General features: G+C 35.5%; 1 protein-coding gene and 6 non-coding genes across 10 annotated transcripts; all 7 read right to left on the reverse strand.

The window, feature by feature from the left end:
• Positions 1-5,080: 5,080 nt before the first annotated feature.
• On the reverse strand, positions 5,081-5,161 carry TRNAL-AAG (transfer RNA leucine (anticodon AAG)). The gene has a single exon. It is a non-coding gene; the product is annotated as a tRNA-Leu (tRNA).
• Positions 5,162-5,168: 7 nt separating this feature from the next.
• TRNAK-CUU (transfer RNA lysine (anticodon CUU)) lies at positions 5,169-5,241 on the reverse strand. Its single transcript has one exon. It is a non-coding gene; the product is annotated as a tRNA-Lys (tRNA).
• A 7,404-nt stretch (positions 5,242-12,645) lies between these two features.
• On the reverse strand, positions 12,646-12,726 carry TRNAL-AAG (transfer RNA leucine (anticodon AAG)). Its single transcript has one exon. It is a non-coding gene; the product is annotated as a tRNA-Leu (tRNA).
• Positions 12,727-12,733: 7 nt separating this feature from the next.
• On the reverse strand, positions 12,734-12,806 carry TRNAK-CUU (transfer RNA lysine (anticodon CUU)). The gene has a single exon. It is a non-coding gene; the product is annotated as a tRNA-Lys (tRNA).
• A 3,442-nt stretch (positions 12,807-16,248) lies between these two features.
• TRNAL-AAG (transfer RNA leucine (anticodon AAG)) lies at positions 16,249-16,329 on the reverse strand. Its single transcript has one exon. It is a non-coding gene; the product is annotated as a tRNA-Leu (tRNA).
• Positions 16,330-16,336: 7 nt separating this feature from the next.
• Positions 16,337-16,409, reverse strand: TRNAK-CUU (transfer RNA lysine (anticodon CUU)). The gene has a single exon. It is a non-coding gene; the product is annotated as a tRNA-Lys (tRNA).
• A 5,837-nt stretch (positions 16,410-22,246) lies between these two features.
• LOC149008239 (vacuolar cation/proton exchanger 3-like) lies at positions 22,247-26,180 on the reverse strand. Of its 4 annotated transcripts, none has more exons than XM_089165708.1 (12): positions 26,053-26,180; positions 25,657-25,913; positions 25,483-25,550; positions 25,356-25,384; positions 25,028-25,224; positions 24,706-24,924; positions 24,482-24,610; positions 23,464-23,580; positions 23,315-23,368; positions 23,118-23,234; positions 22,939-23,032; positions 22,247-22,837 (listed from the first exon to the last, which is right to left on the reverse strand). In XM_089165708.1, the coding sequence occupies exons 2-12, from the start codon at positions 25,831-25,833 to the stop codon at positions 22,791-22,793; spliced, it is 1,248 nt and encodes a 415-aa protein (XP_089021834.1). In that variant the 5' UTR covers positions 25,834-25,913; positions 26,053-26,180; the 3' UTR covers positions 22,247-22,790. The 4 variants fall into 4 exon arrangements, with proteins under 4 accessions (XP_089021834.1, XP_089021832.1, XP_089021833.1 ...); XM_089165706.1 differs by lacking the exon at positions 26,053-26,180 and having other exon boundaries at positions 22,247-22,672; positions 22,774-22,837; positions 25,657-26,044; XM_089165707.1 differs by lacking the exon at positions 26,053-26,180 and having other exon boundaries at positions 22,247-22,689; positions 22,774-22,837; positions 25,657-26,044.
• Positions 26,181-26,886: the final 706 nt, after the last annotated feature.

Raw genomic sequence — 26,886 nt, forward strand, 5'->3', positions numbered from 1 at the left:
CTATGTTTTTGGACTTATGAGATACTTTTGTTTGTTTTCCCTTTTGGCATGCATCGCAAAAATGGTTCTTATCAAACTTTATTATTGAAATATTCCTAACTAGATTCTTTGATGCAATGGTCTCAATTAAGTTCATATTGATGTGACCTAGTTTTCTATGCCAAATAAGAGTTTATTCATGTAACATAAAACAAGTCATATTAAGAGATGATTCATTGAAAACACAAGTATATATATATATATCTTTCACATGGCAACAAGAAACATCAAATGTAATTTTATAGCATATAAAACACAATTGACTTACACTAAGCAAGTTATATGATAGTTTATCAACTAAATATACATTTGAGATAGAAGTATCTTCAATATTAACTTGACCAATGCCAACTATCTTTCATTTTCTATTGTCTCCATAAGTGACGCATCTTTTATCATATGATCTAAGCTTTGTGATGAAAAGCTTTGGATTTGACGTCATGTGCTTGGAACAATCGCTATCAACGTACAATTCACTTCTTTGGGTGTTCATCAAGCAAACCTATATAAAAAGGAAAAGATATGCATTGGTCTCCACGTCTACATGGGTCCAACTTGGTTAGATCTTATTGGTTCCATGTTGAACCAACTAGGTTGATACCCCTTAGGTCTTTGAAATCTTGGGTTACAAATGTCAAAAGGTTCTTGGACTTGAGGTTTTTGTCCTTGGTCCATTGAAATTTTGACTTCTTTGCCCACTCATTTGGTTTGTGTTTTTATAGAAGTTTTGACTTCTTCTAGGTCTTTAATGGTCTGGCATATATGATCTAAATGGAGGTTGAGGCATATGCTCATAAGGTGCAATGCAAGAATATGGCTAATTATAACCAAACATCATTTGATTTTGATTTTGCCAAAATTGGTGATGTTGTTGGCTTTGGACATTTTGGTAATTTTGGGATTTTTGTCATCTATGGTCATAATGGTTTTGGTTCCTCCATTACCTCTTGAATAACCTTGACTAGAATAATTTGGTCCTTTTGTTCATTAGTTACTCTAGCCTCTCTAAATCCCGTTCAAACTACGAATGACTTGATACTGTCCAAGTCACTAGGAAGGTACATAGGCAAGTTTGAAAAGAGCCCCAATCAACAATTCCCCCATACCTTGCTTGCTTGAAAATACCTTAATTTCTGAATCTAGGATCTTCATTCCTAAAAGTCTTACTAGCTCACTCTCATCTCAAGCTCTAAGACTGCAATTAGTCCATTCTTTTGATTCCCATTCTGCCATTTCCTTTGGAAATAGTAATTTTCCTCTTCTAATTTTTCCTTTATCCTTTATTGGTTTGAGGTTGAGTCGTTGTTTTCCACTTTGAATGTTTCCTTGAACATTTGTGGGTTTTGGTGAATGATTCTTACTAGATGTGCATTTTTCAAATCTAACTTCCTTCTCCTTTCTAGGAGTGGAGGTTTCACCATTGAATCCGAGTCCTTCTTTGATTCTTTTGGGGGGTTCCTTGAATATTATTTAAGTTATTTTGCCCATTTGTAAATGTTATAAGAGCATTGTTTAGATCAATGTTTTCAGTTTCTATTTTCTTAATGTACTCTCGTAGATCATTTATGGTGTCATTAAGAACGGATACCTCACATTTCAAAACCTTAATTTTTCTTTTCAAGTTTCTTACTTAAATTATACAAGGTTTGAAAGCCACTAACTAGATCTTCCTCATCAATGTCATCTATTTCATTTTCTTCATTAGTGGAATCAAGACAATTGTATATAGAGTTTACCTCAAGGTCTTGATCTTCATCCGATTTAGCCATCAATGCTAAGTTGATCTTCTCTTCATCGGATTCTTCATTTCTTCCTCATCATCGCTTTTAGTGTAGGTAACTCCAGCTTTGTATGATTTCTTCTTTCCTTTGTTAGGACATTCAATTTTGAAATGACCTAGTTTCCTACACTCAAAGCAAATGACATCTTGAATGTTAGTGGGTGAGTTCTTCCTTTTGATTCTTTGAACCGTTGTCCCTTGGGTGGGTATCTTCTTTTTCTTCCTTTGAGAATTTTCTTGAACTCCTTGTGATAAGTGCTATATCACTATCGGAGTCGCTTTATTCTCCTTCACTTACATCATCCTTCTTGGTGGAGCTTTTAAGAGCAATTGATTTCTTCTTTGGCTTTTTTGAGTGACTTTCGTCATATCTCTTGTCTTCCTCAAGCTCTGCTCATGTGCAAGTAGGGATCTCATGAGGTCATCAAATGTGATATTTTCGAAGTTTCCCACTTCTTGTATTGCAGTCTTCTTGAGTCTCCATAAAGGTGGAAGAACTATAAGATTCTTCTTGTCACATCCTCATTAACAAAATCCTTACCAAGACTATGCAATTTGTTAACAATGTTAGTGCATCTAGTAAATAAAGAAGTTATATTTTCATCATTTAACATCTTAAAGTTTTCATATTGAAGCATGTGAACATTCAACTTCATCTTTTTTATTTGGTTGGTTCCTTCATAGGTAACAACTAATTTGTCATAAATTTTCTTAGCATTCTTACAAGTATCACATTTATTGTATACCTTCTCACTTAAGGCACATTATAGAAGCATTTTGTCTTTGTGGTTTGCTTAGGATTTGACCTTGTCGGCTCCATCCCATTTGGTCCTTGGTTTGGGTATTTTGTTAAAATCTTTATCAAACTTGGTAATCTCATTGGGTCTATATATAATTATAACCCAAACATCTTCGTTAATAGCACATACAATATCTTCAAACCTAGTTTTCTAATAAGAAAACTTTTCTCCATCAAAATATGGAGGCCTAGAGGTATTAAGTCCTTTGGGTCTTGAAGAGAATTGGTTGGATGATGATGCCATGATCTTTTATTCTTTTAAAGATTAATTTATATCTCAATTTGAGCTCCTACTCTGATACCAATTGTTAATACAACTTAGAGGGGGGTGAATAGGTTGTAACTAGTGGACTTGCCTAATTTTTTTGTTTAATTGCAAATACAAAGTAAATTGTATATTTCAAAAATAATTAAATAATGCAATCAATCCACAAGACAAGTATTTATAGTGGTTCGACTTTAAAAGTCTATGTCCACTCCCCTCTTGGCCTCAAAAAGAGGATTTCACTAGTGATTCTCTTTCAATACAATGGATAGAGATCAAACCCTTTACAATCTATATTTACTAGGGCAATAACACCCTTTATAATCTTTGTTCTAAGTAGGGCAAAAACAATCTCTACAATCTTTTTTCTAAGTAGAGCAAAATCACCCCCTACCAATTCTAATGAACCTAGACTAGAATTGAACAATCAATACAATTTGAAGAGTGAATGATATTACCTAACAAGGAGAGTGACACGTTACCCCTTGTGTGAGTGTGATGCAATGAGGAATGAATGCCCAAGATATGAGATGCACCACTAAGAAGTCCCAATGGCCTTCAATAACTCCAAGCTTGACTCCAATGAGCTTACTTGACAACTTTGGGATGTCCTTCAAAGTTTGATGGAGTTGGAAGGCAAGTAATCAATGATAGCTTCGAGAGTTGTGAGGTACTAATAGCTCAGTAGATGGGGTAGATCTTCTCAAATGGGGGTGGTTGGGCTTATAAATAAGTCATTCAATTGCTTGGCCCAAACTCCTAACAAATAGAAAATTTCACTCAAATTTTAGTAAAGATGGAGTTCCATCTGACCAAACGGAGCTTTGTCTCAATTGGTATCGGTTAAAATATAGCCATTGGGCTTATATCGAACCCGACCGAAAATTCTGTCTAGCACTCTGTGACTAGACGGATCACGGACGTCAGTCTGCAACACAAAGTCCCAGTCAAGTTTGGGACTTAGACTTTGCTTGGGTGTTTGGTCTTTTTGGTCAACCCTAAGCCTCGTACACTTTTTAATATGTCCTAGGTCAGTTTAGCGACATGATATGCATATAATTAAATGTGATTACACATGAGTGTATATGAATGTGTCAAAAATTCATCTAAGTCTTGATCTTGACTTGATCTTCGCATCTTCTTGTGCTTTGAAATTGATATTCATCTTGACTTTGATTCTTTGTCGAAGATTGCTTGGTCTTGACTTGGGCTTGATCATCCAGTGAGTTTGGTCCAATGAGTTGGAATCGGACCACTTTAGTAATGAGTTGAACACAGGTTAATATAGACATTAGTAATTTGTATTTGTTATCATAAAAAACTAATGGAGGCTGATTTGGCAATGTTGACATGGCAATGCTAACATGGCATTTCCCAACAGGTCTCATTAGTGCAAAAAATTACAAATAGATCCCAAACCAATTAACATCTTGTGGCTCTTTCCCTTTGGAAATTGAGAATTTGTTGAACCTTGATATGTCATTTCACGAACAAACTTAACACCTCTCAAATGGTGTTAGTTGGTTTGGGACCTAGACATAATTTTTTGCACTAATGGGACTTGACAATAGTTTAGGCCTCACAAAGGCGACCTATGCATAACTTCTTCTAAATTATCCAAACCCTACGAGGACTCCTTAATTAAGCTTGAAGATCCCTTGAAATCTTTTCTCCCTGCATCTCCACTCCTTCTTTTTGCCTACCAAAAATTCCTAAACAAGCTAAAAAACACAAAGGCAAAACCCAAACAAATCAAGCAATAAAAAAAGAACGAAACCCCACCCCTCCTAAAAGAATCAAACTAACTTCCACTAAAAGACCAAAAAAGAAATAAAAAACAAATCTATATAATTATACTGCAATTTGATTTTTTGTAATTGTAAGAATTTGTGATACGATTACCCAACATTCCATCTTTCACTTCCAGGTATGTGCCGAACCTTGATTGTACGAATTTCTTGTTGTAGGAACCTTGATAAGAAATAAAAAAAAAGCTAGGTCTTATCTCTTTAGATAATGGTGAATCTAGCATTATGTTCCAAAGGATTTTCATTGCTTGTTTCTGCCGATGATGATCATTCATTCACCACTAACCAAGAGAAATCATAAATTCCATTATTAGTTTGGAACCCCACAAGATTTGGGACAGGTGAAAAAATTTATCCGGCAGAATAGGAATTCATTTAAAAAAAATATATGTTGAGAGTGGGATTTGAACCCACGCCCTTTCGGACCAGAACCTTAATCTGGCGCCTTAGACCAACTCGGCCATCTCAACATGAGAGCGCCCACCGTGGGGCTCGAACCCACGACCACAAGGTTAAGAGCCTTGCGCTCTACCAACTGAGCTAGACGGGCTGAATGAAATTTTTACCCAAAATATCTATATATTAGATTTGGAGAATCATTTATTTTTTATTTTTTTTGTGGATGAGCAGTCTTTGGTAAAACTAGAAAGTCTTCTTTTAGGTCTAATACCCATAAAATTTTATTTGATATTCATATAATCTTCATATCGTGATATATGTATTTTAATACTCTAGTGATTGCGACATTTTCCTTCTAATTATAGTTGTTGAATTTCTAAAATGTCGCGATCTAAAGACCATGTGGAAGATATTGGCACAGTAACAAACAAAGGTTCATTAATCACTAACCAAACTGTATGCGAGAACCTTGTTGCCTAAACAATAAAGAAGTAGATTAAAAAATATTGGATCCTCACAAATTATTTTCTATTATGGTCTCACACCATTTTTGGGTTGTGACCTTTTTTTCATTACAATTTTTTTTTAAAGAGTGATCTCCTAATTCTTCCAAGCCTCTCTTTGGTAAATATGTATTTAAAGATATAACAAAAAGAGATTTTGTTTTCATGAAGAAGTAGTAAAGCCTAAAGAGTATGTAGTTACTTGATTCCATATATTTGAAAATTTTGATGTTATGTATTCAATTATTAAAAACCATTTGAATGTTTGTTCATGTTATTCAAACTGAAGTGCATAATCCCATAGACTTATTTAACTTACCGGCTGCAATGTATTCCGCCTCGGTTGTCGAAAGAGCAATACAATTTTGTTTCTTGCTAAACTATGACACTAGGCATGGTCCAAGCAAGTGGCATGTGCCACTTGTGCTCTTCCGGTCAACATGACAACCGGCAAAGTCGGCATCCAAAAAACTTAGTAGGTCAAATTCTTGACCCTTAAGGTACCATAAGCCTAAGTTTGATGTACCTTTCAAATATTTGAATATTCTCTTTACGGCACAAGCATGAGATTGTTTAGGATTGGTTTGATATATTGCACAAGCACAAACACTAAACATGATGTCCGGTCTACTAGCCGTTAAGTATAGAAGGCTTCCGATCATACCTCTATACTTAGTGGTATCAAAAGGCTTCTCATCCTCATCTTTTGATAATTTCAAAGATGTGTTCATGGGTGTCACACTAATCTTTTGAGATGTCACATCAAATTTCTTTATGAGTTTTTTGATGTACTTAGTTTGACTAATGAAGATATCATTTTCATTTTGTTTAATTTGCAAACCAAGAAAGAAATTTAAAAATTCATTTCTTATACAAGTACTAAACTCATGACATAAAGATACATTTGCAGCACCAAAATGATACCATTCACATATATTTTCACAATAATAATGTCAGTTTTTTTATACTTTACAAATAATGTAGTGTCTACCTTACCCATTAAGAATACCTTTTGGACCAGAAATTTGTTTAATCTTTCATACCAAGCTCGTGGAGCTTGTTTTAATCCATAAAGAGCCTTCTTAAGTTTGAAGACATGGTTGGGGTAGGCAGAGTCTTCAAATCTCGGAGGTTGTGCAATATAAACTTCCTCCATAATGAATCCATTTAAGAATGCACTTTTAACATCTATTTGATATAACTTGAAATTCTTATAGCATGCAAATGCTATTAGTATTCTTATAAATTTCAATTGGGCTACGGGTGCATAAGTCTCATCAAAGTCAATTCCTTCTTATTGATTATACCATTGGGCCACCAACCTTGCCTTATTTCTAATGACTTGACCATTCCTCATCAAGCTTGTTTCTAAATACCCATTTGGTGCCTATGATGGTATAGTCTCGGGGTCTTTAAATGAGTTTCCAAACATCATTTATTTCAAATTGATTTAACTTTTCTTGCATGGCAATGATCTAATAACTATTGGTTAGGGCCTCTTTCATTGCAACATAATTGCAGAAATTTTGAATTCTTGATCTAATTTAGATTCCTTGACCTAAGTCACCTATGACTTGTTCAAAGGGATGGTTTTCCAATGGGACTACCTCCTTAGGTAACTCTTGAGAGGGGGTCCCACCATCTATGTGATCATTTTTAGGTTCTTTTAGAGATAAGTTGTTCACTTTTTCTCTAATGACATATTCAACCCTCCCATCATCATCCTCACCAATTAGATGTTTATATTCATCCTTAGGTGGAGATACATCACATGTGACATTCATTGAACAACTAAGCTTCTTTTATTTAACACTCTAGATGCCCTACTATTTTGGGAATATCCAAAGAAAACTCCATCATCAACTTTTTCATCAAAGTTTTCCTTTAGGGTCCTTAGTGTTCAATATAGTGCATTTACATCCAAATATTTGGAAGTGATCAACCTTAAGTTCTTTATTGTGATAAAGTTCATATCATGGCGAATTCCCAGAAAGGGCGAATTAAAAGGGGGCGATATCAAAATTACAACTTTTCCGATTTTCCGGAAACATCAACCTTCCCGCGCACCTCGCCGGTTCCTCCCTTCCCTTCGTCTCTTCACCTCCGTCTTCTCCCCGCCTTTCGCGGTTGCCTACTTGCTTGGCCTTACCCTTCCCCCCGTCTCTTCCGTCTTCTTCCGGGTTTCCGGGGGTTTGGAGAGGCCTCTCTTCCCTCCGTCTTCTTCGTTGTTTCCCTACGTTTGGTTCGGCGCTCTTTTGAGGGGGTTTTCTAATTAGAATTCAGTGATTCAAGACATCGCTGTAAGCTTTGATTTTATCTCATTTTGGCTTCAGCTTTCGCCACTCGGAAGATATTTTGGCATTGAGAATTCACTTTCCATGGTTCATTGGCGTTTTGTTTAGAATTTTCTAATTAAAACATAATTCAAGCATCGCGTGCTGATATTTTGGCATTGAGAATTCACTAAGCTTGGTTCTAGCCATTTTTTGGAGTGATCTATTCTTCATTTCCACTACTCTATTTGATTGGGGGTCCTAGGGGCGAAAAAGTTATGAGTTATGCCTTCTTTATCACAAAACTCTCCGAAGTAGTTGTTGTCGTCAAATTCCCTCCCATGGTCACTTTGAATGGTGGTTATGAGGTATCCTTTCTTGTTTTGAATTTTCCTAACAAGAATGGTGAATTCTTCAAATACATCATCTTTATGTATCAGAAATAAAGTACATGTATACCTTAAGTAGTCATCTACAAGGACAAATGTATAGTGTTTATCACTAAGGCTAGTTATGAGAATCGGTCCAAATAAGTCCATGTGAAGAAATTCTAGTGGTCTACTAGTGGAGACTATGTTCTTGGACTTATAAGATACTTTGGTTTGTTTTCCCTTTTGGTATGCATCACAAAAATAGTTTTTATCAAACTTTATTATTGAAAGATTCCTAACTAGATTCTTTGATGCAATGGTCTCAATTAACTTCATATTGATGTGACCTAGTTTTCTATACCAAATAAGAGTTTCTTCATGTGACATAAGACAAGTTATATTATGAGATGATTCATTAAAAATACAAGTATATATGTTATCTCTCCTAATACCTTTTACAATTAGTTATTCATATCTTTCACATGACAACAAAAAACATCAAATGCAACTTTATAGCCTATACTACACAATTGACTTACACTAAGCAAATTATATGATAGTTTATCAACTAAATATACATTTGAGATAGAAGTACCTCTAATATAGAAGTACCTCTAATATTAACTTGATCAATGCCGATAAAGGAATAATTACTAAGTTCGAACCAGTATTGGTCGGACCATATTATAAACCAAACCATGATCGGATTACCCATGGTCGGTTCATAAAGAAAATTCTGGAAGACAAGTGGCGGTTATGTGTGTTAGATTCATAATCATAGAATGATACACACCGATCTACCCTACTTTGATATAAACTCTACTACTAGAGTTCGTATTGGAGTCCGAACAAATATCAAGTTTGAGATGAACTCCAACATTGAAAAGTCCAAAGAATCTTATAAAAATGCGAGTAAGCAAAAGAGAAAGATACACTGAATAGAGCTATCACTACTCTAAACTTTATTGTTCATTGCTTTATTGTCTTCCTTAATTGGAGAGATTCCTAACTAGATTGTCGGAGGTGACACTCGACCTCCTCGGTCGAGCTCATTCTTGCAGGTTCATCCGGTTGAGAGGACGAATAGGATTGCGTAGCAACACCAATTATCTTTCCTTTTTTATTATCTCCATAAGTGATGCCTCTTCCATCATATGATCTAAGCTTTGTGAAGAGCTTTGGATTTGACGTCATGTGCTTGGAACAACCGCTATCAATGTACCATTCATTTCTTTGGGTGTTCATCAAGCAAACCTATATAAGAAGGAAAAGATATGCATTGGTCTCCATGCCTACATGGGTCCAACTTGGTTAGATCTTATTGGTTCCATGTTGAATCAACTAGGTTCATCATCCTTCTTGGTGGAGCTTTTAAGAGCAATTGACTTCTTCTTTGGTTCTTTTGAGTGACTTTCTTCATATCTCTTGTCTTCCTCAAGCTCCGCTCATGTGCAAGTAGGGATCCCATAAAGTCATCAAGTGTGATATTTTCTAAATTTTTCAGTTCTTGTATTGCAGTTTTCTTGGGTCTCCATGAAGGTGGAAGAACTCTTATGATTCTTCTTGTCACATCCTCATTAGCAAAATCCTTACCAAAACTATAAAACTTGTTAACAATGTTAGTGAATCTAGTAAATAAAGAAGTTATATTCTCATCTTCTAACATCTTAAAGTTTTCATATTGAAGCATATGAACATCCAAATTCATATTTTTTTTATTTGGTTGGTTCCTTCATAGGTAACAACTAATTTGTCATAAATTTTCTTAGCATTCTTACAAGTATCACATCTATTGTATACCTTCTCACTTAAGGCACATTGTAGAAGCATTTTGGCTTTGTGGTTTGCTTGGGATTTGCCATTGTCGGCTCCATCCCATTTGGTCATTGGTTTGGGTATTTTGTTAAAATCTTTATCAAACATGGTAATCTCATTGGGTCTATATGTAATTATGTCCCAAACATCTCTGTCAATAACACATACAATATCTTCAAACCTAGTTTTCCAATAAGCAAACATTTCTCCATCAAAATATGGAGGCCTATAGGTTATGTCCTTTGGGTCTTGAAGATTATTGGTTGGATGATGATGCCATGATCTTTTATTCTTTTAGAGATTGATTTCAATCTCAATTTGAGCTACTGCTCTCATATCAATCGTTAATATAACTTAGAAAGGGTTGAATAGGTTTTAACTAGTGGACTTGCCTAATTTTTTTGGTTTAATTGCAAAAACAAAGTAAATTGTGTATTTCAAATATAATTAAATAATGCAATCAATCCACAAAACAAGTATTTATAATGGTTTGACTTTACAAGTCTACGTCCACTACTCTCTTGGCCTCAAGAGAGTATTCCACTAGTGATTCTCTTTTAATACAATGGGTAGAAATCAAACCCTTTGCAATCTATAGTTACTAGGGCAAGAGCACCCTTTACAATCTTTGTTCTAAGTAAGGCAATAGCATCCTCTACCAATTCTAATCAACATAGACTAGAATTGAACAATCAATACAATTTGAAGAGTGAATGATATTACCTAACAAGGGGAGTGACATTTTACCCTCTATGTGAGTGTGATGCAATGATGAATGAATGCCCAAGATATGAGATGCACAACTAAGAAGTCCCAATGGCCTTCAATAACTCCAAGCTTGACTCCAATGAACTTGCTTGACTACTTTGGGATGTCCTTCAAAGTTGGATGGAGTTGGAAGGCAAGTAATCAATGCTAGTTCACCAAATGATAGCTTTGAGAGTTGTGAGATAGTAATAGCTCAGTAGATGGGATAGATCCTCTCAAATGGGGGTAGTTGGGCTTATAAAGAAGTCATTCAATTGCTTGGCCCAACCTCCCAATGGATAGAAAACTTTAGTTAAATTTTAGTCCAGACAAAGCTTTGTCTGACCAAACGGACGTCCGTCTGATCAGCCAGAGCTCCATCTCAATTGGTATCCATTAAAATATAGCCGTTGGGCTTATATCAGGACCAGACGAAAATTCTGTCTAGCACTCTATGACTAGACGGACCTCCGTTTGCAGTACAAAGTCCCGGTCAAGTTTGGGACTTGAACTTTGCTTGGATTTTTGGTTTTTATTTGTCAATCCTAAGCCTCATACACTTTCCTAATATGTCTTAGGTTAGTCTAGTGACATGATATGCATATAATTAAAATGTGATTACATATGAGTGTATGTAAATATGTCCTAAGTCCTAAATTCATCTAAGTCTTGATCTTGATTTGATCTTCACATCTTCTTGTGGTTTGAACTTGATACTCATCTTGACTTTGATTCTTTGTCCAAGATTGCTTGATCTTGACTTGAGCTTGATCATCATGTGAGTTTAGTCCAATGAATTGGAATCGGTCCACTATAGTAAATGAGTAGGACACAACTTAATGTAAACATTAGTAATTTGTATTTGTTGTCATCAAAACTAATAGAGGTTGATGTGGCAATGCTGACATGGCATTTTCCAATAGGTCTTATTAGTGTAAAAAATTACATATAGATCCCAAACCAACTAACATCTCATGGCTCTTTCCCTTTGGAAATTGAGAGTTTGTTCAACCTCGATATGTCATTTCATGAACAAACTTAACACCTCTCAAATGGTGTTAGTTGGTTTGGGACCTAGACATAATTTTTTGCACTAATGGGACCTAACAATAGTTTAGGCCTCACAAAGGCAACCTATGCATTACTTCTTCTAAATTATCCAAACCTTAATTAAGCTTAAAGATCCCTTGAAATCTGTTCTCCCTGTATCTCCATTCCTTCCTTTCTGCCTACCAAAAATAAATTCCTAAATAAGCTAAAAAACACTAAGGCAAAACCCAAACAAATCAAACAAACAAAGAAAAAAAGAGAACGAAACCCCACCCCTTCTAACAGAATCAAAATAACTACCACTAAAAGACCAAGAAAGAAATAAATAACAAATCTATATAATTATACTGCAATTTTATTTTTTGTAATTGTAAGAATTTGAGATACGATTACCCAACATTCCATCTTCCACTTCCAGTATGCTATTTGTTCACAGTTAAACATCATTCTTTTACATCAGTATCTATTTCTCTCTTTACATATCTTATCTTCTTTGACTACTTATGGGATGAAGGTTCCACTAGTTGGATCAGAAGTATTTTATGTTAATAATAGAAGTAGAAATCAGCCTTCTAGGATGTGCCGGAACCTTGATTGTACGAATTTCTTGTTGCAGGAACCTTGATAAGAAATTAAAAAAAGGTAGGTCTTATCTCTATAGATAATGGTGAATATAGCATTATGTTCAAAAGGATTTTCATTGCTTGTTTCTACGGATGATGATCATTCATTCACCACTAACCAAGAAAAATCATAAATTCCATTATTAGTTTGGAACCCCACGAAGAAAAATATATGTTGAGAGTGGGATTTGAACCCACGCCCTTTCGGACCAGAACCTTAATCTGGCGCCTTAGACCAACTCGGCCATCTCAACATGGTAACGCCCACCGTGGGGCTCGAACCCACGACCACAAGGTTAAGAGCCTTGCGCTCTACCAACTGAGCTAGACGGGCTGAATGAAGTTTTTACTTAAGATATCTATACATTTGAGTTGAAGAATTTTTTTTTTTTTTTTTTTTTTGTATGGATGAGAGTAGTCTTCGGTAAAACTATAAAGATTTTTTAGGTCTAATACCCAGTCCACCAGCCAGTCAGCCAGCTGATTTATAAGATCCGAGAAAATCTTGCTTTTAGGTCTTTTGTTGTTCTATTTAAGTACACTTCGTATTCTAAAGTCTCCCTTGCTGGCATAACCTATTGTGGACGTGGGAAACCTCCTCCAAAGCCTCTCCTTGGTGATTCTGAAGGACACTTTGAAGATCTATAGTTTATTTCCTCAAGATCATCTTCAAGGTTAGTAATCTCTTGTTTTCTCTTTGATTTACTCTTGTTTGATCTTGTTCTTGCTATTGTGATTGTGAAGTAGGTATTGCAACCTTGCAAACACCTCTTCTACAGTCTTCTTCAAGTTAGAATGAATCTCCATTCATTCAATGAATGCTATGATTCACATACTTGATTCTAGCCATGATTATATGATTCTCTTCATGAAAGCATGATCATTCTTCTAATCTGATTTCTCTAGTATACTAGATCTGATTATATGTTAGTTTTCATCTCTGATCTTTTGATTATGATCCCCTTGACATGATCCTTCATTCTCCTTTGCATTCATGGTGTTTTTTTTTTCATTGAATACCATGATGTTGATCAAAATAGAAAGTCCATGTTTTGATCCTTGTTTGATGCTTAATCTTTGCTAGATAGTCTTAGTTTACTGTTCCTTAGATTCCTTTTGAATTCCGGAAGTATGGTTTCAAATCAAAATTTTAGTGTTGGCTACGATTACTGTTCACTTGGTCTACTGGATCAGTCAACCAGCCAATCAGCCAGCTGTGGACAACATTGATGCTTTAGTCCGATTTAATCCGTTCGACTTCCAATTTTCTAGGTTTCTCTCCTGATGTTGTATCTATGCTTGTCTAGGGTTGATTTGCTAACTTTGGACTTGATTTCTTTGATCTTCGGAATATCTTCGAATCTATTTAAGGTAAGGACAATTGTTTCCATAATAACATAGATTGCATGAATCTTAGTTTCTATTTTGGGAATTTCTTAGATTCACTACATATTTTCTTAATATTATATTACTGTTGTAGTACTTCAAGTACAGTAGTACCATGTTCATGTATTCTTTTGTTATTATGAATACTTATTCTTGTTATCTACATATGCGATTGATCATGTTTATATGCATCTTTCTTATATGATGAGATATCGATTGTGTATGTTATGACTGAATTGGGAATGTGATTGATTAGGTATGATTTGGGATTGGGAAGTGTCCTTTTGACATTTCTGTCCTTGGACATCAGTGGGAATAGTATGGGATATTTTCGATGGTGCCCTTTGACACTTTCCCGGATTATTGATTGTCATACCTAGGGCTTGTCTAACTGTGTTTGGCTAGGATGTAATATTTCTTTTGTTCCAGCTACATTTATGCTGTAGTCGTGGAGTGATTTTCCGCACACTTTACATTTTTATTATTTATATATTGGTATCATTCTTTTCTGCACTCTAAGTATATTGTTTCTCTTCTGCTTATATTGATCTCATTGTTTATATTATATTACATTGATTATATCTTGTTCATGATTATGTTATTGTGTATGTGGGAGGTTGGTTTTCTCAATATTTGTTCTTCGTGGCTTTATAAAGAGATCACACTCTAGATTAGTTTTATTACTTCTTTCTTCCTTAGGTTTGAGAATCGGTTGAAGTGCATTTATCCAGCTACATTATGCTGTAGTCGTGGAGTGATTTCCGTACACTTACATTTTATTATTTTTATATTGGTATCATTCTTCCGTTAAAAATATTGTTTCTCTTCGCTTATATTGATCTCATTGTTTATGTATCTTGTTCATCATTATGTTACCGTGGGGAGGTTGGTTTTCCAATATTTGTTCTTTGGGGGATCACTCACTGACTAGAGCAGTAGGGTGTCCGTTGGTGCATCACAAAGTCCCAATCATGTTTGGGACTTGGACTTTGCTTGGGTTTTTGGTCTTTTTGGTCAACCCTAAGTCTCATACACTTTCTTAATATGTCATAGGTCAGTCTAGTGACATGATATGCATATAATTAAATGTGATTACACATGAGTGTATATGAATGTGTCCTAAGTCATAAATTCATCTAAGTCTTGATCTTGACTTGATTTTCATATCTTCTTGTGCTTTGAATTTGATATTCATCTTGACTTTGATTCTTTGTCAAAGATTGTTTGATCTTGACTTGGGCTTGATCATCCAATGAGTTTGGTCCAATGAGTTGGAATTGGTCCACTTTAGTAATGAGTTGGACACATGTTAATATAGACATTAGTAATTTGTATTTGTTATCATAAAAAACTAATGGAGACTGATTTGGCAATGCTGACATGGCATTTCCCAATAGGTCTCATTAGTGCAAAAAATTACATATAGATCCCAAACCAATTAACATCTCATGGCTCTTTCCCTTTGGAAACTGAGAGTTTGTTGAACCTCAATATGTCATTTTACGAACAAACTTAACACCTCTCAAATGGTGTTAGTTGGTTTGGGACGTAGACATAATTTTTTGCACTAATGGGACTTAACAATAGTTTAAGCCTCACAAAGGTGACCTATGCATAACTTCTTCTAAATTATACAAACCCTACGAGAACTTCTTAATTAAGCTTGAAGATCCCTTCAAATCTTTTCTTCTTGCATCTCCACTCCTTCCTTTCTGCCTACCAAAAATTCCTAAAGAAGCTAAAAAAACACAAAGGCAAAACCCAAACAAATCAAGCAAACAAAGGAAAAAAAGAGAACGAAACCCCACCCCTCCTAACATAATCAAACTAACTTCCACTAAAAGACCAGAAAAGGAAATAAAAAAACAAATCTATATAATTATATTGCAATTTGATTTTTTGTAATTTTAAGAATTTATGATACGATTACCCAACATTCCATCTTCCACTTCCAGTATGCTATTTGTTCTCATTTAAACATCATTCTTTTACATCAGTATCTATTTCTCTCTTTACATATCTGTATCTTCTTTGATTGCTTATGGAATGAAGGTTTCACTAGTTGGATCAGAAGTATTTTATGTTAATAATAGAAGTAGAAATCAGCCTTCTAGGATGTGCTGAAACCTTGATTGTACGAATTTCTGGTTGCAAGAACCTTGATAAGAAATAAAAAAAAGGCTAGGTCTTATCTCTCTAGATAATGGTGAATCTAGCATTACGTTCTAAAGGATTTTTATTGCTTGTTTTTGCAAATGATAATCATTCATTCACCACTAACCAAGAGAAATCATAAATTCCATTATTAGTTTGGAACCCCATGAGATTTGGGACAAGTGAAAAAAATTATCACACTCCGACAGAAAAGGGATTCATTTAAAAAAAATATTTGTTGAGAGTGGGATTTGAACCCACGCCCTTTCGGACCAGAACCTTAATCTGGCGCCTTAGACCAACTCGGCCATCTCAACATGGTAACGCCCACCGTGGGGCTCGAACCCACGACCACAAGGTTAAGAGCCTTGCGCTCTACCAACTGAGCTAGACGGGCTGAATGAAATTGTTACTCAAGATATCTATATATTAGAGTTGAAGATTTTTTTTTTTTTTTTTGGGTGGATGAGAGTAGTCTTTGATAAAATTAGAAAGTTTTTTTAGGTCTAATACTCATAAAATTTTATTTGATATTCATATAATCTTCATATCGTGATATATGTATTTTAAAACTCTAGTGATTGCGATATTTTCTTTCTCCTAATTATAGTTGTTGAATTTCTAAAATGTCACAATCTAAAGACCATGTGAAAGATATTGGCACAGTAACAAACAAAGGTTCATTAATCACTAACCAAACTATATGCGAGAACCTTGCTGCCTAGACAATGAAGAAGTGGATTAAAAAATCTTGGATCCCCACCAATTATTTTCTTTTAGGGTCTCACACCATTTTTGGTTTGTGATCTTTTTTTCATTACAAATTTTTTTTTAAAGAGTGATCTTCTAATTCTTCCAAACTCTCTTTTGTAATATGTATTTAAAGATATAACAAAAAGAGATTTTGTTTTCGTGAAAAAGTAGTAAAGCCTAAAGAGTGCATAGTTACTTGATTCCACATATTTGAAAATTTTGAAATTATATAATAATTTATTAAAAACCATTTGAATGTTTGCTCAGGGAGAGAGAATAAACAGTTGGAAAAAGAGATTAATTGGAATGTATTATCATTATCTCATTTATATCATCGCATTAAGCAATGTGAACATGAAGTTCAAAAAATAATTCATTTACAAAATATTAAATCAAATGTCAAATGCTTTTATTACATATCAAGAATTACTAAATCTTATATTTCAGTGGTAAATACTCAAATTTGGATTGATGTCCTAACAAAACAATCCATCAATGCAAATGAAACTAAATCACATTTAAAACGTAGAAGATCAATCGATTCCAAGGATAAAAATCTTAGAAAAGGGAAATAAGCTAATGGTCAAGAAGATCATAATGTGTTGACAATTGCTCATGAAAATTTTGCAAACATAATTTTTCATAAAATCCGATGAGATGTCCAGGTATCTGAAAATAATAAAATAAAAATATCTCGATTAGTTATGTTACTATAGGAAAAGATGGAATCGAAAAGATATAGTTGTTGATAACATTTTTGCACATAATGAAACACAATGAGGATCTTGAACCTAAATCTATTAATGAATGTAAATGAATAAATTATTGGTCAAAAAAAAAAAAATGCAATGACTTGAAAAAATATTTTTTTTGAACTTATAGTTCAAACATCTGAAGGTGGAAAGCCAATGGGGGTATAAATTGGTATTTGTGCGAATATAAAATAAAAACAAATTATAAAACATGAATTGTGACACAAGAGTTTTTGCAAAGGCCTGACATTGATAATATAAAAAAAAATATTTTCATGTGATGGATGGAATCACCTTTAGATATTTTATTAGTTTAGTAGTATATGAAAATTTTAACATGCATCTAATGAATGTTATTATAGTCTATTTACATGGCTCACTTAAGTGCGAAATTTAGATGAAAATATTTAAATGATTTAAAATACCTGAAGCACATAAATATTCCCAAAAAATTTGTTCAATAAAGCTTTAAAAATCATCATATGGATTATAGCAATTAGAGCGTATGTAGTATAATCGCTTCAGTGAATATTTGTTAAAATAATGATACAAAAATGACCCTATTTGCCCTTGTATTTTTAGTAAAAAAATATAGATATAATTTTATTATAATAAGTATATATATTAATGACTTAAATATCATCAAAACTTCTGAAGAGTTTAAAAAAGCAGTGGATTATTTGAAAAAAGTTGAAATAAAATATCTTAAACAAATAAAGTTTTGTCTTGGCTTGTAAATTGAGCATTTGACAAATGAAATATTTGATCACATTTGAAAAATGAAATACTTGTTCATCAATCAAATATACATAAAATTTTGAAGTGATTTTACATGGATAAAGTATATTCATTGAACACTCCGATAGTTATAAAATATAAATAGAGATCCATTTCAATCCCATGAAAACAATGAAAAATTTATTAGTCTTGAAGTATCATATCTTAGTGCAACTGAGACACTAATATTTCTTGTTCATAGTATACAACTAGATACATCAAAGGAAATAGATTGAAACATCTATACCAAAAATCTTTTTTATTCGTGATTTTCAACAAAATGATAAAATCAATTTTTAACAAATTCTTCCAAGTAATGATTTGATAGATTTATTTAATGAAGCATTGCATACTTCAAATTTTGAGGAGCTGGTATATGAAATTAGAGTGTTTAGACTCAAAGATGTTCAATGCTGTTATCACCAATGATATTATAACCAGGGAGAGTATAATATGTGTTGCACTCTTTTTCTCATCACTAAAGTTTTGTTTCATTGGATTTTTTTGGTAATGTTTTTAATAAGACAACCAGCAGTATGTATTATTTAGAAATGTATACTATTTTTCCTTCACCAATATTTTTTTTCACATAATTTTTTCTTAATAAGGTTTTAACCAGATACATTATTTATTGATGGACATCAAAGAGAAAGTATTATACATAATATTGATTGTGGATGTCCATCACCTCCAAAGAGATAATACCGAAATGTGTAACTTCTAGCTAAAGACCTCAGCCAACTCATCATGTAATTTTGGTGATCCACATTTTCATATTAGTTGAAAATCACAGCCACCTCAACTCACAATATTGGAAGTCAATGTTTCCATTCTATTTACATTTTGTCATGGGCAAAAATCTATCGCCCCATATCAAGATTATCTTATCGTGTGTAAGAATCAATTTTAATATCATATATTATATTTTCTTGTATGACTCTGATATTTCTATATCAGAGAAGATGCTATTTTTACTATAAATATGTAATGCAAACAATCCAATAAAAAGAGTTCGATTCATCTCCTAATTTTCTTCATTGTTTTTAATATATCTTCTCTATCTTATAACAACTGATAATTTGATCATTTTAACATATTAGGAGAGAAGCAGGGGTAAGTGTAACAACCCCCATATTTCTAACCCAAGATCCGTATTGCAGGTCCGAGAACCCGAAGGTCTAGTCGGGTAAATTTGTGGAGTGTCCGGATAGAAGTCCATGATCCATACCCTGAACCCATGGATCTGGATCCCCTGTCTGAAGAGCCTGCCTTGCTTGGTAGTTGGTCTTCTGGAAGGCAAACGATGTTTGGAGATGTCCGGAATGAAGGTAAGATCTCCCCCATCTCTTCTTTAGGGCTAGGTTGTACTTGGATATCAACCCCCTAGCAAAAGCACTCTTGTATGGCAAAATACATGGGGGCGGTTGATCAAACCAAGCGATCGCCCGGTCTGTTTCGGGTTTTGCCCTATTTTGTTCCCTGACTTCTATAAAAGGTAACCCTCATCCAATTTACGAATATTTTATTCGTGGTTACCATTTTTTGAGGTTAGACGGCTGCGGAGAAATGCCGAAAGCGGATTTAAAGTGCTGGCAGTGATCTGAAGATCAGTCCTTCCCTATTTATTCGGAGTGAGGTAATGGATTCACCCTTCATCCTTTATCTCCTTTGTCTTTCAATTTCGAGTTAACTCATCCCCTCATCATGGTGGTTACCCTTTTGATCGATTGTAACTCTCTTTCCAATCTACTTGAGGTGATTCATCCAAAAATGAAACCCTGATTTCGTGAAAAGGATAATCCAGTCAAGGGGAGAGTTTTGGGTAATCTAATGATGGTGATTGTTAGGTTTCCTTTCACCCATTGGCTATAGGAGTGTTAGATTCGAGACTTAGGCCATGATCACTCGAAATCCGGATTGAAAACGGATGATCAGAAGCTTGAGTTTCGGATTGAAACTCTCTGTTTTTGGGGCGGTCACTAGTGGCGGTCGCTCAACCTAACGCGATCGGCCCAAGCGACTGGCTGGTAAACAGTGACCAAATGACTTTTGGTTTTGATCCACTTTGATTCAATTAACTTATACATTATTCTAACCTTGTGTTTAGGTATTCTCTGTTTGAAAAGAAAGTCTTGTAATAGTTTACGGATCTCTTTTTACGGACAGTTTACTTATATGCAGGTAAAGACATTCAATCCTATTTTTATGAATAGACTTAAACATGCTAGTCCAGTGTCTGTTAGCATTAGTCTTTCATTATATATGCTTCGTAGCATGTATTACATCTGATCATGTTATATTCCGTTGTTTGTCTTGTTTACATATATACTTTGTTGGTTATGATTGTGATATACTGATGATGCATAGTGTGAGGTTCTGATGGATGAGGTATTCCTTTGGGATATCTTAGCTTGAGATATCAGAAGGCTATGGAATGGGACACATGCCTGCTGATGTCTCCAGCACTGTCATGACTATTGGATGACATTCTTAGGTAGAGTCTAGAATTGCATGGCTAGGAACCCCACATGCTACTACCCTTTCTATAGGGGGATTGAAACCGGATGCCCCGTGATGACAGTGATGTGACATTGGTCCACTGTTAGTCATATAAATGGTAGTGTTGCATATGTTAGAGTTGGGCTCATGGACGTCAAGGAACGGACCGGGTGTCGTGAGGAGTCATGAGAGCTTCCGCCCCAATAATATGTGGATGACCATAGGGTTAAGGAGTGGAGTCCAACAACGGTAGCCAATCCGTGAGGATTCTCATTCCTAGGTTGCGAAGGATACTGAACCGAGTTGGTTGGTGCCATAGGGGATGTATCTGGACTTCATGTAGGCATGTTACCAGTATGACCTTGCATTGGATTAGAAACCCCGACATGCGCCAGTACTCATTACCAATGGTCGTGGTGAGAAAGTGTTGACTTAACCCCAGTCATGGTTTGAGAGCCAGGTGTGGACCTTCCATTTGCCCAGGATCCCTACAAAGGTAACCAGTCCTTGCCGGACCAAAGTGGCTAGACTTACCCAGAGGAAGGCTGGTGTATATCTTAAAGCATGTTAGCTGTTAGAGACTTGCATAGTTAGAATCTTAGAATCATTCATACTTTGCACTCATTCATATCATTTATGCAATTATGCTTTGTTGGATAATTGATGGGAATTGTAATTGTTCTTATTGAGTTCTCCAGAACTCACTCCTTTATTTTGTATATGTTTATTAGCCTGCATAGATGGAGGAATTATGCCGGAAGATGGACTGGTTTCCTATGAAGGAACCTTCCCGTATGAAGAGGATGTGGCACCAGCAATGGAAAATGGAGATAGCTTGTGCGGGAGCTCCTGCGAGTGCATGGAGTGCGCTTATCGCACCTATTGATGGACAGAGACGGAAAGTGGTTAGATAGTTCGCTCAGCAAATGGAGAAGAACTGAAGGACACCCTTTCTAGAGATTCATGAAAAACATTATTTAGCCTTAGAAAAGGAAACTGGAAAGAAAATAATATAACTCTTTTGATTGCTTCAGCTGAACTCGTATTCATTTTAATTCATTATTCTTTCACTTATTATTTTTATTGGAGTGTTTGGGCTCCGGTAATTTTTTAATTCATTTATTGAACATTTATTGCTCTTGATTGTCTATAATTGTATTTATTATTATTGATAGACTAAAATCGTGGATCCTGTGACGGATCACTTCCACGGGTTGTCGGGCGGGTAACCGAAACCGGCGGGTGGGGTGTGACAGTAAGAGTTCACTTTTTTGGGAGAATCAGAGGTGAAACTTTGAAAGGAGAGTAAGAACAAATAGAGAGTGAATACATGGGAGAGTAAGAGTTCACTTTTTTGGGAGAATCAGAGGTGAAACTTTGAAAGGAGAGTAAGAACAAATAGAGAGTGAATACATGGGAGAGATAAAAATCTTCACATTCAATGACTGGAAAATTAATCAAGATATTAGAACTATTCATCAAAATACTGTGAGACCTACAACAAAATAACAAGCACTCATTCATCAATGAGCTATTTTACCTGGTAGAGAGAGAGAGGAAGTAGCTAACAAGAGATTCCTAGAAATGCAAAAGGAAAGCAATACAAGGTAGACTCATGCATAGATATGCCTAACTCCATCTGCAAAGGCATTATTGTTTTGGTCTAATAGTATTCTCTCGGCTTTAGTGACTGAGGTAGTCACTTGGGCTTTTGATTCATAGATGAACTATTCAACGGATATAAAAAATGTAATCTGTGAAACTGTTTTGAACTGCGAAACACAACTAAAATGTAAGCATAAGAATGCATTGAGAGGCTCAAAAGGATTCCATCATGGTTTGTAATTCAGATTCTTCATATCCCATAAATGGCCATTGTCTGCAACAACAAATTTTCTTTCTTTCCATATCAGTAAGTTATGCTTGTTCTTCAAATTACAAACAACTTAAATGGATACAGAGTAGAATTCTGATGCTCACCAACTAAGCTGCCAAAATTACTCCAGTGATGGTTCAGCTCGAATTTCAAGAGCATTTTTTTCATCTGTCATTAACAGAAGAAAATTTCATTTTGCAGGTGAGGTTAGAACTACTAAATTTCTGCAGGGTACTGTGCAGAAAAATCCTGGTTTAGAAGATACTTACTAACTGGAGCACTTCTGAGGACAAAAAAGCAAGCTCCAATGACAGTGTAGCAAAGCAAGAGAATGAATCCTTTCAAGTAGTGTGAAGTTCCATCCTGCAAGTTAAGATTCTTTTGTGACTATTGATCTCATAAATTAGTCAAATTATTGGATTGCATTTATAATTTATCTTTGGCATACCTGTAAAGCAAAGGCTGTGATTATCACTGATAAACCAAGAGAAGCAGTCTCAAGGATGTTGAAATCAAGGTCCATCTGAATGCCCATTGCCCATGCAACCAGCACACTTAAAGGAACCTGAACCATATTTATTTTTAGTTAGAATGTTTTTCAACTTTGAGTCTGAAGAGGGACTAAGAGATTGATCAATATCTTACCACAAAAATGGAAATTTGTGTTGCAGAACCCAAAGCAACTGCCAGAGATATGTCCTGCATCATATCCAAGTTTTAAATCAGTAAATTCAAGTAATGAGAATGAGAATGAGAACTAAATAATCATTTTGAAGAAAATTCGCAATACTTACCAACTTGTTCTTCAATGCAAATATGATTGCTCCTGCATGTTCTGCTGCATTTCCAACGATTGGTAGCAATATTATGCTGATAAAGCTCACAGAAATACTCCACGACTCTGAAGCATCCTGATTGGCAGGTCACACTCCTTAGTAACTCTCTGAATTAGTTATAGGGACATTCATTGAGCTGTTATCATTCTGACATCACATGAATCATATAAGATGGAGGAGTAATGAAAGGTGACTTCATTGTATGTCTTTAATTAAGGGGCAAAATTTGTGGATATAATGACCCAATCAATCAAAAGAAGACCATGGAGATAAGGTCTAACGGGTTTTAAGACCAGATCGAGCCTGAGCTGAACAAGAATCCATATTAGCTTATTGGATCATGTTTTGGATGGAAATTATGTGACACCGAAGCTGAACTAGACTGCACTGAAACTAATAAAACACTGAATCACATTTAAGAACTGAACTCGAGCATATACAAGCCAGTAAATAAACCATTACTAGCCTAATTCATGAAGAAAACCACACTTTTTTGGATATACTTCTGTGTATCTTTATGAGGTAAACCAAAACCAAATAACAGTCACACCAAGATCAAACTGACAGTAAGCAAAAATGAGAAATGGAAGCCAAAGCGAACCAAAACTGGTGCACTCTTAGTGGATCATGTTTTCAACTCATGCATTTTTGCATATAAACTGTCGATGAAACTGAAACAGAACTGGTCCATACCAACCAAATGACCCTAGCCTAGGTAATGACCGTAATGGCATTACAACTTCTATCCAGGGGTGTAATAGGGCTGGGTTGGGCAACAGTTTGAAGCTAGCCCAGCCCTGATATCCTTAGCTTAGCCCAGGCCTGCCCTAACACTGAAGTTTGGATGTGTTCTCTTTGCTCCCCAAGTGGAGGATCCAGGGCCTCATCCATGGCTACCTTCAGCTTCTAGTATCAATGGTTCGGATGTAGTGCTGTAGGTTGAAATCAACTTAATCAAATAGAATGTATATCTTACCTCAATGGTAGCAACAACATATTCAGATAGCAGGCCTATCATGGTGGTCATAACCACAAGCCAACCCAATGCACTCCATAATCCAATCACGGCCACTTCTTCAGAACCCAATAAATCATCATCTTCATCCTGATCAATTCCCCACCAGAAATTAGCTTTCAACAATATTTTCAAGGAATACAGAACTCATGTGAATGAAAGAATCACAAAAGAAAGCAGAGAACCTCTTGTGCTTCGCATAAGTGCCTATGGGTTTTCAGTTGGAAGAAGAGATAAGCAGCATATGCAAGAAGCATCATGATACTGCTCATTCTTGACAGCATGAGAGTTGGGTTTCCTCCAAAAGAGGCAACTGTAGAGCCGATGGCGTATTTGAACGCAAGAGGCAACATGAGGCACATAAAGCCCAGCAACAGCAGTAGGGAGTTGACATCTACTGGCTTCTGTTGAAACCAAAAGTTATGTGAGGAAATTGTAAGTATTGAGTTGACTGCCACAGACAATCAAACAGCTTGTGTGTCTTTTTTCTGTATAATCTCTTCTTACTTTGTCAAATTTCTGTTCTTTCCTGAGATTTGCTAAGCCTCCACATAACAGAGAGCTCCCAAGGACAAGAAGAAGGTTTGAAAGCACAGAACCCATAAGAGAAGACTTCACCACTGCTATCTTGTTCTGGTGAAGAGCAAGTAATGCTATTATCAACTCTGTCGCATTTCCACATGTTGCATTCAATAATCCTCCCACTACATAAAAAAGAAAACCCAGAACAGATACAACAATAAGGCCTTCACTCATCCAACTTTCAGATACCCAGGTGGGCTCAATCAAATACCAAACACAAGAACACTATTAGCCAGAGAGGAAGAAGTTCTACCTGTTGAACCAGTGTAGAAAGCAACTTGTCTGCAAAATATTTTCCCCAGAAAAATAAAAATAATTTATAAGCCTTTTTCATTTTACATAAGAATTATCGAAAGAAAGAAAAGAAAAGGGAAACATACTCTGTGAGGAAGCTGACTCTCTCAGCAAGCGGAGCAAGCCCAATCAGACTAAATGCAAACACCCATGGCTGTGTTTTTGTTTAAACAAACACATATCATGTTCGAATTAAAGAATTATAATCTGAAGATCAACCCATTAAAGAACAACTTAAACTGACATCGCAGCCAACTCACCGTTCCAAAGTTATAAGCAGAAGCTATAAAGGCAAAAGGAACAACAAGAAAGAGAACACAAAGCTTTGTCCCTAAGACAACTTCTTGCAGGTTTCGTAATATTAGTCGCAGAAGGCTACATCGAACTTTTGAGACGATTGCAAGGTCGGATTTCTTGCGCAACGAAGACGATGACATGCTGTGAGCAGTTCTTCCTGAACGAATCTCTCTGCTTGATACCTTTAAGTTACCACCATTCTCTATACTCCAAAGCTCATCTGCAGACGCCATTGATGACACTTGTAGTTTTCTTGCGAATTAATAACAGTAGCAACCCTGCAACTGAAGCAACTCTTATCCAAACGACTGCAAAGAATTTGAAAAGACAAATCTTTCTTCTGTCTGAATTTTTCTAACCTCTCCCATATTAATAATACACCCAGCTCGAACTGTATAATGGCGACACGAAAGATGTCGCTGCAACTTCGCGGAAGCTTCATTCTCTTGTTCCCTTCGAATTCTCGAAATGACAATAGAGAAGAAAAACGAAAAGCTTCTGTCATACTCATGCTTGATGAGCGTTTCTTACGTTGCTATAATAATCTCGCCCGTTACATCAATGGAATAAAATCTATTTAAATGAGGAAAAGATAATATCATTTTTCGGAGGCCAGAACTGAATGAACTGAAGGATAACATATAGACAATGATCCTTAAAAGTACAGTTGAATTTGTTCTCCTCTACTTTATTCTGATTTTTATTTTGGATTTGAGGTTCCTGTGGGCTAGTTTATGACCACCACAACTATTTTGCAATGTATTTCTCTCTCTCTTCATATATATAGAGGATTTCACCTCCAGTTTTAATAATATCTTGTTTAAGTTTTTTTTTACTAAGTTGATGCCCGTCATCATGGGATTTTGCTTGGGAGAAGCGCCTACGTGGCACTGCTCCGAGCAGCTCACGGCTGGATTTAAATTTTGCCCAAATACTTGAATCTTCACCGTTATTTTCTTCCACATGCAAATTCAGTCCTGTGACTCTTGTGCGGTTTTACAAGCGACCATTGACCGCATTCGCGTGCTTCTACCCCCTTTCCTTTCGTCTTCCTCCTTCGTTTTGCGGGGACGCGCGGCGCGGCTTTCTCTTGGCGCCGGCTCCGCGTTGTTACTCTTCCGCTTTTTGTCTGTTTTCTCCATCTATATCCATCTTCTAGATGTCAGCTCGCTTCGTCATGTGCAATCTCGTTC

The sequence above is a fragment of the Hakea prostrata genome, chromosome 8 (genome assembly GCF_041222555.1).
Source record: "Hakea prostrata isolate BN-2017 chromosome 8, UWA_Hpros_2, whole genome shotgun sequence".
NCBI lineage: Eukaryota > Viridiplantae > Streptophyta > Magnoliopsida > Proteales > Proteaceae > Hakea > Hakea prostrata.